The sequence below is a fragment of the Pogona vitticeps genome, chromosome 1 (assembly GCF_051106095.1).
Source record: "Pogona vitticeps strain Pit_001003342236 chromosome 1, PviZW2.1, whole genome shotgun sequence".
In the NCBI taxonomy this organism is placed as follows: Eukaryota; Metazoa; Chordata; class Lepidosauria; order Squamata; family Agamidae; genus Pogona; species Pogona vitticeps.
The window spans coordinates 7950600-7964012 of NC_135783.1; the positions used below are offsets into that span (position 1 = coordinate 7950600).

Here is a 13413-nt window from a genome sequence, read left to right on the forward strand (position 1 = left end):
GCTAGACAACAATTTTGACAGCTTCCTCCGCACTCGCAAAACAGGTATTTTCGGGACCTAAGCTTCGCAAGACAGCGACTTAAACAGCTGATCAGCGGTTCGCAAAGCGGCTTTTTCTATAGCCGATCTTTGCTAGACAACGACGATTCTTCCCCATTGGAATGCATTAAACAGGTTTCAATGCATTCCAATGGGGAAATGCTTTTCGCTAGACAATGATTTCGCTAAACAGTGATTTCAGTGGAACGGATTATCATCGTCTAGTGAGGCACCACTGTATACCACCCCATAGCGCTTCAAGCACTCTCTGGGTGGTTTACAAGTTAATTATGCAGGCTACATATTGCTCCCCCAGTGAGTTGGGTACTCATTTTACCGACCTCGGAAAGATAGAAGGCTGAGTCAACCTTGAGCTGGCTACCTAGGATTGAACCCCAGGTCGTGAGCACAGTTTTGGCTGCAGTACAGTGGTTTAACCACTGCGCCACGAGGCTCGACATTGAACCTGACTTTTGTTGTTGTTTAGTTGTTAAGTCATGTCCGACTCTTTGTGACCCCATGGACCAGAGCACGCCAGGCCCTCCTGTCTTCCACTGCCTCCTGGAGTTGGGTCAGATTCATGTTGGTAGCTTCGATGACTGTCCAACCATCTCGTCCTCTGCCATCCCCTTCTCCTCTTGCCCTCACACTTTCCCAACATCAGGGTCTTTTCCAGGAAGTCTCCCTGGAAAAGTGAGCTGACTAAAATGCTGACTTTAGAAAGTGCTAATCATAATTTCCCCCCTCCTGGTTCTTTCCAGAATCATTTAGTAAAAAGAAAATTTATCTTGCTTTACTTTTAACAGAGAGCTGTCTGCTTCATTGCATTGATGATTCTATTATTTTTCCTTAGTATCCGACATTGAAGGCGGTGATGGACTGCAGCTCAGAAAAGAACATGCACTCAAAGTTTTTGCTTATATCAATTCTTGGACACAGAGGTAAATTTAGTTATTTTAAAAGTGATCATAATTCATGAAGTATCTGTATGTGTAGGTACCTTCTGTTAAAATTGTATAGTCTTAAGCATTGAAAAGATTGTGGCTTGGTGATTATTATGAAGGCGGAGTATTAAGTTGCACCTTGTAAAAAACCCCACAAAGGCTTATTTTATGCAGAAATGTAGGGAAAAGGTGAAATGCACTTATTTATAATTACATGTAAAATTAAAGATTCATTATGAGGTCTTATCCATTTGAAAAACAGCTGTTGCCAGAATTATCAAAAGCGAAAACCAACTTACCATGTTTAGAAAGGTTTCAATTTCAACTACTGAAGCATTATTTTCATTGAATGCTTACAATATACTGTGCTTGAATAGAAAACCCACATTATAATGGGTAAAGGTACTCAGAGCTTTGGTGAGAGTACAAATAGTAATTTTTTCAACTCAGAAGTGTTCCTGGAAAGAGACTGTGATTGGTGGGAAAACTCTTACATTCTGACTGCACAGTGAACTGAGGGTTTGTGGAACACTCTAGTTGTATAGAAGGAGCAGATGCTTCTATTCACTCACATCTAATAAATCTCTTGGAATGTGGGAATTTCTGTCCCCGCTGAGTATGGCTTTGCCAAAGAAAAGAATAGAAAAGAAAAACATTTATGATAACTAGGTTAGGTGTTTCTGGTTTTATTAATTTACTTGCACTTTTAGACTGCCTGCTAACTGGAGTTCTGTGAATGGTATGTGGTGTATGAAAAGCATAATGCAAACAATAAAACTGATAAAAACAGTACTTAACAAAACCAGCAGCAGAGGGTGAAAATGCTGCAGCACATAATACAAATGTAAAACCATCAGCAGCGCACAAGAGTTATGAGATCAGAAAACACTAATAAAAGGTCTTCCCTCTGGTACTGTGAGGATTTGCAGCATCCATGCCAGATGAGACTCTTTGGAAAGGACATTCTACAGGATGTTCTTTCTGCTGAAGAACAGTAGAAGTGTTGTTGCTTTTGAGTATCTTGAACAAAACAGATGGTCTCCTTGAACAAACCACCCATAACTATAAAGCTCATGCTTCACTTCAGCTTCCTGTGAATTTTAGTTTTTGCTACCATTCACTTCACTGTGAATCATATATAAATATATAAATGTGTGATTGTGATTTTTTTTAAATCCCAAAGGCCTTTGCTAGTGAATGTAACATAGTTGGTGGCCTGTTTCCTGGATATTCAACACATACTGATTTTCCCTTCTTCCAAATTCCTTGAAGATAATTTTGTGTCAGGTATAAGAAAGGAATGATACCCTTTGAGGTCCTCTGGCAAAGAAAGAGTGTTTGTCATTGTAGAAAGTCAGAAATAGCATCAATATCTCATTGTTTCTAACGTTCCCTGACACCGGGTGTATATTTGGCTCCTGCTTTGCACTGGACACTGACGAATCCTGTAAGCAGCAACGTAAATTTATAGCTTATTATTTAAAAAAATGACTGGCATGCTGCCAGTCACCAAATAATATCCCTTAGCAGAATGGATTTCCTATCTCACCCCCGTCATCAGCTCTGGAGGCAGCTATAGAGCAGATTGGTGCCCATGTGGATTGGGAATGAAAAAGAGTTCAGGGAATGTGTGTTGCCATATTTCATTTCTCAAGACACCAGATTCATAACATGTTTTATGGTTTTACAAATGCCTGGGACAAGATTGTGATTTTGTGTGTGTGTGTGTATATGTATATGTGTGTATGTATATATGTATGTGTGTGTGTGTGTGTGTGTGTGTACTGTATATATTACATTACAACCACTTTTTTTAATTATGCAGTGGTACTGCTGACTGTTTCTGAAGTACTGTATGATTTTTCTCTTTTGGTTCACCACTTTAAATACATTTTTAAACAGGCAATGTCTGTGCTGTTTCAAGGAATATAAGCATTTGGAGATCTTCAACCAAGTTGTGTGTGCACTTATAAACTTAGTAATTGCCCAAGTTCAAGCTCTTCGGGACCAGCTGTGTAAACATTGCACTATTAACCTCGACTCAGCGTGGCAAGATGAGAATAATCCATCTGATGAGGCACTGAATGTAGAGAGAGAATCTCATGGAGAAGAAGAAAATGGTGGAGGACACAAATCCACAGAGAAAAAGTTAGACTCTGGGAGAATTTGTATCCTGACAGAAGAAGAACCCATAAAGGGCACTGATGCCTTCAGCATATGGAGTACTGAGGAAAAGGAAAAACTATTGCTTTGTGTAGCAAAAATCTTTCAGATCCAGTTTCCTCTGTATACTGCTTACAAGCATAATACACATCCTACAATAGAGGTACATATTCTTCTAACTGATAGTTAACATATCTCGCCTCCTGGTTTGGTTTTGTTTTGATTTTTTGAATAAACTGAAGTAAAAATCAGCTTTGAATCCTGGACATAATTAAATATGGCAATAAACATTTGTGTTATAATTGAGTAGCCTTCATTTGAAATGTATTTTAGTCTGGAATTTTTGAGGTATTCTCTTAAGCATGATCCATGCTGGAAACATAGCATGAGTTAAAGGTCTACAGTTTAGTTGTTGTTATTTAAATGTACAGTAATACAATTTTTGTGAAACTGATGGATATCATATAGCTGGAGAATATTACTATTCCCCCCATCCCACAAGCAATGTAGATTACAAGAGAATAATCAGGAAATGAATGAAAGAACTGGACCAAACATTACTGTTGCCAAAATGATTAGAATCCTTGTAAGCATATTTTCTGTAGATTGATGTGAATACATCATACATTGAATTTCTGTACTTAGAATTTACATCATTGGCAACATCCTCTTCAGAGCCTGCAGTTTACACAGTGGGTTCTGCTTCATGATGTAACCTTGGAATGTTTGGTGTTGTATATACCTTGTTTCCCCCAAAATAAGACCTAACCTGAAAATAAGCCGTAGTATGACTTTTCAGGGTGCTCGTAATATAAGCCCTACCCCAAAAATAAGCCCATGTTAAGTGAAACCCCGCCCTCCACCATTGTGCAGCAACCAGAAGAAGATGACATGACTGTATTTGAATAAATGTAGATTGCTGTACATGAAAAAAATAAAACATTCCCCTGAAAATAAGCCCCCATGTATTTTTTGGAGCAAAAATTAATATTTTTGGGGAAACATGGTGCCAGCTTCTTGATGTCATTATTTTAAATATGATTCATGTGAATAAATGCACATCCTTTTTGTAGAGGTAAATTTAGGATAATTGAATCTGTCCAGATTGTGCTACAATTTTAGTAATAGCTCAGAAATGGAAGCATGGACTTCCAAAATATCCAAGAAGGTTTCAGATATTTGTGTTTAAGGCTATATAAGGTTAAAACACACAGCGTTAAAGGAAATGTGTGCATTTTAAGAAATCTAAGAGCTACAACCTAGCTTTACAGACTCTTTAATTGCTGCCATTTAAGCGTGAAGTTTACTAGGCATTTTGGCCCAGTAGTATGGCTGAAAAAGAAATAATTCCCAGAAGTGGAGTGTGATGTGTTATAGCAGAAGGGTGCTTGGCTTCTGCAATTCCCCTCTGAAATTATGCCTATAAATATTTCTTGCACTTATATTCATAATAACCTGCGAAGAAGGTTAGTCTGAGAGACAGAGACAACATACTAAGGTCACCCGTTGAGTTCATGGCTTAGTGAGGACTAGAACTTGGATCTCCCTGCTGTTCGTCCAACTGCTAAACCACAGTGACCCACTTTTTTGGTTTGGGTATTCTGTTGTGTGTTTGTCCCTTATAAGCATTCTGTCTGATCCAGCCCTTGTAGTGAGAGATGTGAAAATGGCATAACAGTGGGATAGGTTGATTGAGGGAAGATGATTATCCTAATCCTTTTCTTTCCCCCATTACAAATAGCTTATATACCTGTGGATACTTCCCCCTGACTTCTGTAGTTCATGGGACAACCAAAAGTTTAGATACAGTTTGACTTATGTCATGTTTTTATACACATCTCATATTTTCCCGCTGAAATAATCTCCAGCCAGTATTTTTCTTTGGCTGGAAGTGGGTAAGACGAAGACAGTGTTCGGATGGAAATCTCTGTGTTGTATCTCTTTCTCTATGCACTTTAACAACTTTTTAGGGGCTACCTAATTTTATTTTCAGAGTAACTGATGATGACTGGCTCAAGGCCGTTCAGTGAGCTGTACATCTTAGCAGGAATTTGAATCCAACCCTTCCACTCTTGTTTCAGATAAATGACTACTTCATACTGGCTTTAAATTAAACTCTCACCTTTGAGCATGGTTCTTAGCCACCTTTCATGCTGTGAACTTTGTCTCTCTTCAGCCTGGTGACATTTTTAGCATTCTTCAGCTGCCCAGCTTGTCCACTAATTACTATACTACTGGTGAACTGGGCCTTTTTTGTTTGCTTGTTTGTTTTTTGTGGATCAGAAATCGCCTTCTATGCCAATACTTCTGATCATTGATCTGGAATAAATTTTTAATATTTCAGCCTCCTATTACATATTATTCACGTTGGCACTTATTTTCAGATGCTATTGGAAATTCAAACATACCAGTCCATGTGTTTAGATATGTTAAAATATCCAGGTGCTGAAAAGGCTCAGCCTTCTGTACTTTGGGAAGGAACAGGTTCATGATACAGAGGAGACAGCGGGTAGCATTTAACAGCAGAGTAAAGTGCCCTGTACATTCTCTTTTCAAAGAGTTGTCTTAGGGGTGTTGTACTTCTGGAAGCTTTGGGGCTCATGAGGTCACCTGACATGGCTTGAACAATCTGTGATGGGTGCTGAGTTTTTTCACCAGTGTTTCAGCAGTTTGTGTTAAGTTCAGGCTAGAATTGCTTATGATTCGCTGGTGAGGTAGAATGTTAACGCTTTTCGGAGGCCCAGGCCATTCATTGGTTCAATTTTAGACTTCATTATTTGTGAATGTAGCCCAGGATTGTCTATACTGAGTGGCAGTAGCTCGCAAGGAGTTTTACTTCATCGAAGATCCTAAGGAGTGAACCTAGAATCTTCTGCATGTACTTCACCTCTGAAGTACTGTATGACTTTTCCCCAATTTTTCATAATTGTTATTTTATCGAAGGATAGCTATTCTGCCTTATTTAATGGCATAAATAGGATAGACTGCCTATGCTTGGTCATCACATGTTATGGTTTTCCACAATACAATACAGTCTAGTCTTCCCCTCTCTCTTCTCATGGCAGTGAGGTGTGTGTGTTTATGATTACTATTAAATATGGTTAGTTTAAATAAGCCAAATTAATAAACTGTAATTTAAACTTGTCTTGTTGGACACTAAATGTTAACACCAATCATCATTTGCCATATATCGATAATATAACACACTTTGGTTAGTCAGAAGTGAAAGTAAAAGTTTCTAAAATCTGTGAAAAGAAAGGAAAGATTCTTTGAGTTTGGGAAAGGCTAGGTTATTATTCCACATCATTCAAAATCACAGTGATGGCAGCTGCTGACAGGTGAATAATAGTGCTGTTGCAGCTTAAGCAGGTACTATTTCAGGACAAAATAGGGAAAAACCAGTTTGCAAGGCACACTGGAAGTGTATGACCATTAACGTCTGTGTAGTGGTATGTACGTGGTGGGACGTGATGGTGTTGTGGGTTAAACCGCAGAAGCCTCTGTGCTACAAGGTCAGAAGACCAGCAGTCATGAGATCAAATCCACATGACGGAGTGAGCTCCCGTTGCTTGTCCCACCTCCTGCCAGCCTAGCAGTTCATAAACATGTAAATGCAAGTAGATACAGTAAATAGGTACCACCACAGTGGGAAGGTAACGGCGTTCTGTGTCTAGTCATGCTGGCCACGTGATCACGGAAACTGTCTACGGACAAATGCTGGCTCTATGGCTTGGAGACAAGGGTGAGCACAGCACCCTAGAGTCGGACACAACTAGACTAAATGTCAAGGGGAACCTTTACCTTTAGTGGTATGTAATTAGGCCTTTAAAGTGATATTACTCATACCAGAGCATCATAGTTGTCCTTGTATAACAGTTGAGCTGGCCTGGGCTGTTTTTGCATTCTCGTTCTACTATGCAGCGAAATGATTTTGTTCATTCATACTGGCTGAAGTTCTGTTCTGTTACTTAATCCTGTGGAAAGGCGATAACATCAGCAGTGAGGAGCTGCAGAACAGAAGTAGAAAGTTTTGAATTACTGAAAATGACCACCTCCAGATGGTCATTACCAGCAGGGGGAGATTTTCAGTAATTAAAAATGTCCTTCTTCTGTATTGTAGCTCTCACTGCTTCGGAGTGATAAAAGGGTATTACTCTGCATAGGAATCGGAATTACTAATACTGTAATTTCTGTCTGCCACTGACATCACTACCCTTTCCCAGGCATAAGTGACACAACAGGATTTTAGCCACTGATAGAAGAACCCTTGTGAGGAATCTAGTGATCTGTGGCTCACTGGATTAAGGTAATATGCCATACACTACCCAAACATTACTTTCTAGCTGCCCAAGGAAATCCACAGTCTGATGTTGGAGAAAAGTAACAGAATAAACAGTATTTTCTTGGTCCTAATGATTAAATAAATTTCCTTATGCTCTTATGTGTCTTTGTTTTAGTGTGTATTTATAAAGTATGTTAGCCTTTGGCTTATGTATTGATTTACTTTAATGTGCTAAATAGTTCTAATTCTTTTAACAGGATATTTCTGCACAAGAAAGCAATATACTAGGGGCATTCTGTGATATGAATGTAAGTTTATTTGATATCTATATGTATGATACATGTAGCTAATAAATTGCAGCTCAGTAGCTTTATTCAGTGAAGCCTCCCCCATCCCAGTGGTTTGTGTTGCTTCATAATATGTACTGTATAATATACTCTAATGCACTATAAAGGAAAGTGAAGATGTCTTGTCCCATCTTTGTTAGCATTAAACTTGCTGGACTGCAGACCACTTCTTCAGAGACACTGACGTTGTCTCCTCAGGGTTTCAGATGGGTCTTTTCACAGCCTTTCCTAAAGTTTGAATCTGTGACCTTTTTAATCATTCCTTTTCTTGATGTTTACAAGGAATCTTCCTGCCACCTTAACCCTTGCCACTGAAGATGAGAATATTTAGGTGTCTATAGCTCAGAATGGGGTGGCCAGAGTTTGACCCTGCAGCTGACCTTATAATGCCCAACATTCATTACCATTAGCTGTGCTGGCCAACAGTAATGGGAGTTGTAGACCAGCAGCCCCTGTACTTCACCCATCCATCATTTAAAATAATTGTTCCTAACATTGGGTCCCCAAATGTTCCTGGAGTAAAACTCCCAGAAGCCTTCACCACTTCTGGGAGTTGAAGTCCAAGACCATCTAGGAACCTAAGGTTGGGAAACTCAGGTTTAGAGAGGTGGTGGGATTTTGGTGCAGCTCCCGAGGAGCAGAATGCCATAGTCACAGGGAACGTGTTGCAGACATTGTCATCTCCAGGCGTGGTGTTCAAAGAAAAATATTTGGTAATTTCACCTTAGTTCTGGCCGTTCCATCAAGATTTACTGAGATGGTCTTGCACTCGAGAAAAGCAAGAGGTTAGTGACACTCCTCATGAACTCATTAAATACAGTCTGTGTAGGTTATGTACCTACCTCAGGGCAAATAAGGAAAAACAATACTAAAACCCAGGTTTTTTTCTGTAGTGTCAGTCTCACTGTGGAATAAATTAGACAGCCCCCCTCCCTGTAGATCTTTAAAAGACCAGTAAAAAAACAAATCACCCTAGGTTAATTTTTGAGACTCGTATTCTATTGCAATTACTGATTATTTTATGATATTACTGGATATTTTGTTGTTACGTTATGGTTTATATAATTAGTTTCACCTCAGCCACCAGGTGGAAATCATTGGTCACCCTCCTGCTTTTCTTGTTATTTGTTTCTGCTATTACCTATGCATTCTTTTATTATTTTAGTTTGTGTGTTTTGCTTAATTATATAAACTGCCCCAAGTAGTATTTTACTAAGTCAGGTGGGCTAGAAGTTCTATAAATATATAAACAAAATAAATGTTTGCCTGTGCCTAACATGGCCTTGTTAGTGTGTTTGGGGTTGTGTGTAGGATGTGGAGCATAATGCCTATTTTGTGGATGTCAAATGACCAAGCACAATGTCAGTCCCCCATTTCCCATAGGTTCCATTCATATCTGTGAAAGATTCTGGGTTCCTGTTTAGGGGTGGGAAGCCTGGTTCAGCTTTACGTATTACACCTTGCACAGGCTTGTGATATGTGGACTGACAGCAGAAACAGAACTGCAACTAATAAATGTAACTACCCTGTTTCCCCGAAAATAAGACCTAATCTGAAAATAAGCCCTAGTATGATTTTTCAGGATGTTTGTAATATAAGCCCTACCCCAAAATTAAGCCCTAGTTAAGTGAAACCCCACCCTCCACCATTATGCAGCAACCAGAAGAAAATGACATGACTGCATTTGAATAAATATAGATTGTTGTACATGAAAAAAACCCTGGAAACAAGCCCTAATGTATTTTTTTGGAGCAAAAATTAATATATGACTGTGTCTTATTTTCGGGGAAACACGGTATGTGGTCAGAAATACTGCTCAGTTTATGCTGTGCCTTTAGCACTGTATTTCTACAAAATACCAGACTTTGGCTTTATCGCCTAGTGATACAAGGTCTGAAAATTGTCTCTGAATATGAAACATGGTCCTTCAGAAGTTTTCACTTCTGAATACTGAGCCCAAATCTTCAAAACCTCTGTGTACATCAAAGTCACCACCTTAAATTCTGTCTGGAATTCAAAGGAATTCAAAAGAAATTCATAATAAGTACAACCTGACATATATCATTCCCACAGAATCGACTGGAGCAGGCAAAATTAAGATAAACACATTGGAATGTTTGCGAGAAATATTTTTTATTCTGTTCTTATTTTCATAGGATGTAGAAGTACCATTGCACTTGCTTCGCTATGTTTGCTTGTTTTGTGGAAAAAATGGCCTTTCACTCATGAAGGACTGTTTTGAATACGGAACCCCTGAGACATTGCCGTTTCTCATAGCACATGCATTTATCACTGTGGTCTCTAACGTAAGTACACATCCAAATTTCTATACTGTTTTTATTCATGGAAGCAGCAAATATAGCTTGAAATGTTGTCTTATGTCTAGAGACTTCATTGTGCTAATGTGAGTTCTGTTCCTAGCAGCCAAAGTCAGAAGGAATAGCCTTGGGTAAACATCTAATCCTCATAACTTTGCAACCATCCTCAGTTTAGGTACAATAATTTGGCTGCTTGCAGTACAGTGGTGCCTCGCTTAACGAGCGCACCATTTAACGACGAATCCGCATAGTGACGGGTTTTTTGCGATCGCTAATGCGATCGCATTGCAATGTTTTAGATAGGGAAAACATCGCATTGCGATGATCGGTAAGTGTTTCGCTTACCGATCTTCACATTGCGATGTTTTACAAACAGCTGATCGGCGGTTCCAAAATGGCAGCCCGCAGCGTTTCCACGCCCTGCCCTCGCTTACCGGGCGGCGAAAATGGTGGCCGGATGGAGGATTCCCCGCATAGCGGTGAGTTTTTCCCCAATAGGAACAGAGTTTAATGCGTTCCTATGGGTTTCCCCCCCGCATAGCAACAAATCCGGATAGCGATGTTAATCCTGGAACGATTAACATCACTATGTGGGGCACCACTGTATTATATTTTTTTATCGTTTCAGTTCGTCTTGCTTTCAGGTTAAATGTCTTCTGAAGTCAGGCCTGAACCTCACACGTGGTGGTGCTGTGTCACCACTGATGGGAGAGACTAGTACACTTCCTTTGAGTGCTGTTCACATGATCTCTGTAAACCTAAGTGGCGAAAAATTCATTAGTTTAAGCCCACTACAACAGTGGTAAATGTACAGTACTAACATAAATTGTGTTTGGGGATAGTGCATTAATGACGGATTCAATAGTCTCAGAAGTAGAATCAGCTCTTCTCAGATTTCATCAGCAAGATTACCAGATGACATTTTTTTCTCCTTCCTAACTTTTCTTGAAAAATTCAGGTGGCCAAACCCGATCCATTTGGGTTCCCCAAAATAGTTAATTTCAAATGTTTTCAGGTAGCGGTTGCTTTTGACTGACTGACCCTGCTCTCTTCTGTGCCAGCAGTAGCAGCAGCAATAATCTCTCTCTGGGACCTTAGCTTCAGAGTGCACAACAACAAACAACTGTTAACTTCAACTAGAATAAAATAGACCTATTTAATGGGAGGTGTTGATCACTAATAACCTAAGTTCTGTTGATCTCAGTGGATCTGCTGTGCTCAGAACTGACACTAGATTTAGCCTTCAGAACAGTTTTTTCAGTTTGTTTTAATTTTTTATGTGTTTGTATGTGTCTTGTTCACCTGCGTTAGCCAACCTGGTGCTTTTCGGATGTTTTTGACTGCAGCTCCCATGATTCTTGAGCATTAGCCATTTTCATGAGACTTCAGGGAGTTATAGTCTATAATGTCTCAGGATACCTACCTATACCAGGATGTTGGCCCTTGATTTGTTTCACAAACAGTGTGGACAGTTCCCCATGTTGGGAAAGAGAACTTTGGAGTTAGAAAATAACTGTTCTACCTGTACTGATCAGTTTCTCTTACAAGCCAGTTCATACAGGTGGGTCTATAATGAGACACAGTGAGGTAAACCCAAGTATGGCTAACAATGCCTCAAGTTGGTTTTGGATGTTCTGAAAGAGCAGCATATTGAAGGGAGCAGACTTTTGTCAAGCAGCAAACCCAAGTGGCAGAGAATGCCAGGAAGAACCGAGGTAGGGAGCACAGGAATTCCGCTCCCTGCTGGTTCATGTTGCTGGAGCGGAAGACATTGAAGGAGGGTCATTTCCTTGGTTTCATCAGCCTGTCGGAGCTTTGCAATTTAAATTTTCATCCCATTGAAAGCTGTGAAGATGAAACTTATGTCAGTTTCAGGATAGCACAGCTGATGAGCCCAGTTCAGTCCCACTGCATGGGAACATCATTCCCACCATCGCAAAATCTTCGGTCTGGAGACTATGTTGGTAGTAGTTTTCCATCTGCACTTTGATGGGCATAGTGGTTTCTCAGAATGCCACTTGTGCCATATACTAATCACCCCCAACAAGCAATATTAGGAGGTTAGGATTGCACATTTGTTGTTTAGTCGTTAAGTTGTGTCCGACGCTTTGTGACCCCATGGACCAGAACACACCAGGCCCTCCTGTCTTCCACTGCCTCCTGGAGTTGGGCCAAATTCATGTTGGTTGCGTCAATGACACTGTTCAACCATCTCGTCCTCTGTCGTCCCCTTCTCCTCTTGCCTTCATACTTTCCCAACATCAGGGTCTTTTCCAGGGAAGGATTGCACATTAGGTCATTAAAATTCTAAATAACGTAGGGAATCATGAGATAATTTTTAATATGAATATAGATTAATGTTATGTGAAAGCATTTTCTACTTTACTGGTGTTTATTTTGTTGATTCATTGTGAAAATAAAGTAGGTTCCATATTCAGGACTAAAAAAGTGTTAATACCCTGCAAGTGAAACCAATAATTTGTTTTGAGTTTAATCTTACAGGCAATCTGTGAAAGCTTAACGTTCTGTTCCCTATGTTAAATATCAGTGTTCTTTGAAAGTAATATATGCACTTTCAGGTTTTTTTCCCCCAGATTGGAAAAAATGGTACTGACACAAGAGCAAGTGATTAAAAAGGAGCGGGCTCTGTTGAACATTCAGCCCCTGGGCTTCTCAGAGTCTAAGGCCTATCTTAAGAGCAATTCACTCATGTGACAAGAGATCCCATTTTCTCTCAAATACTTCCAGAACAACTAGGAGCTTTAAAATTGAACCCAAATGGCGATTTCTCTCGAAAACAGGATAATAAAATTGAACAATGGTGACAGCACTCCTTTCAAAACTGAATGGAAAATATTTGCCCTAAGTTAACATCAAGTAATGTATTGCCCTTTTAAAAAATCAAGTTGTGTGTTCCAAAATAATTCGCAGTAAACAGCACCACAGCAACATATTTTTGTTCCATGAAACTCAGCAATGTTAGGCATGTCTTGATGCAACACAAGTAGTTGATTTGTAAATATAAATGAGATCCAAGCACCTCTGATGGAAAACCACTGGATAGAAGTGGGAAAAGTCAGTAAACTTTATAAGTATCAGTGTTTAACTTCATCCAGACAACCACCAGGTGAATCAGCACATTGGCAAATGACTGCATGGATACTGTAGATTGAATAGGGTTTTTCATCTGAAGTATACTTATTAACCATAATCCAGGTAGATTATTTAAAAAAACACATGGAATAATTTCAGAGGATCCTGTTTCTTTTTTTTTTACCCATGGAAATTCCTGTATTTTGAGGATTAAAAGAAGTATTAGT

At 39.4% G+C, this 13413-nt stretch overlaps 1 protein-coding gene across 1 annotated transcript in view; it reads left to right on the forward strand.

The window, feature by feature from the left end:
- The window catches only part of USP34 (ubiquitin specific peptidase 34), a 120981-nt gene that overhangs the window by 21084 nt on the left and 86484 nt on the right, over positions 1 to 13413 (forward strand). Inside the window, exons 2-5 of the mRNA XM_072986991.2 lie at positions 893 to 980; positions 2886 to 3309; positions 7686 to 7736; positions 9932 to 10081. Of these exons, the coding sequence (XP_072843092.2) occupies positions 893 to 980; positions 2886 to 3309; positions 7686 to 7736; positions 9932 to 10081 (713 nt within the window). The remainder of the gene's footprint in view (positions 1 to 892; positions 981 to 2885; positions 3310 to 7685; positions 7737 to 9931; positions 10082 to 13413) is intronic.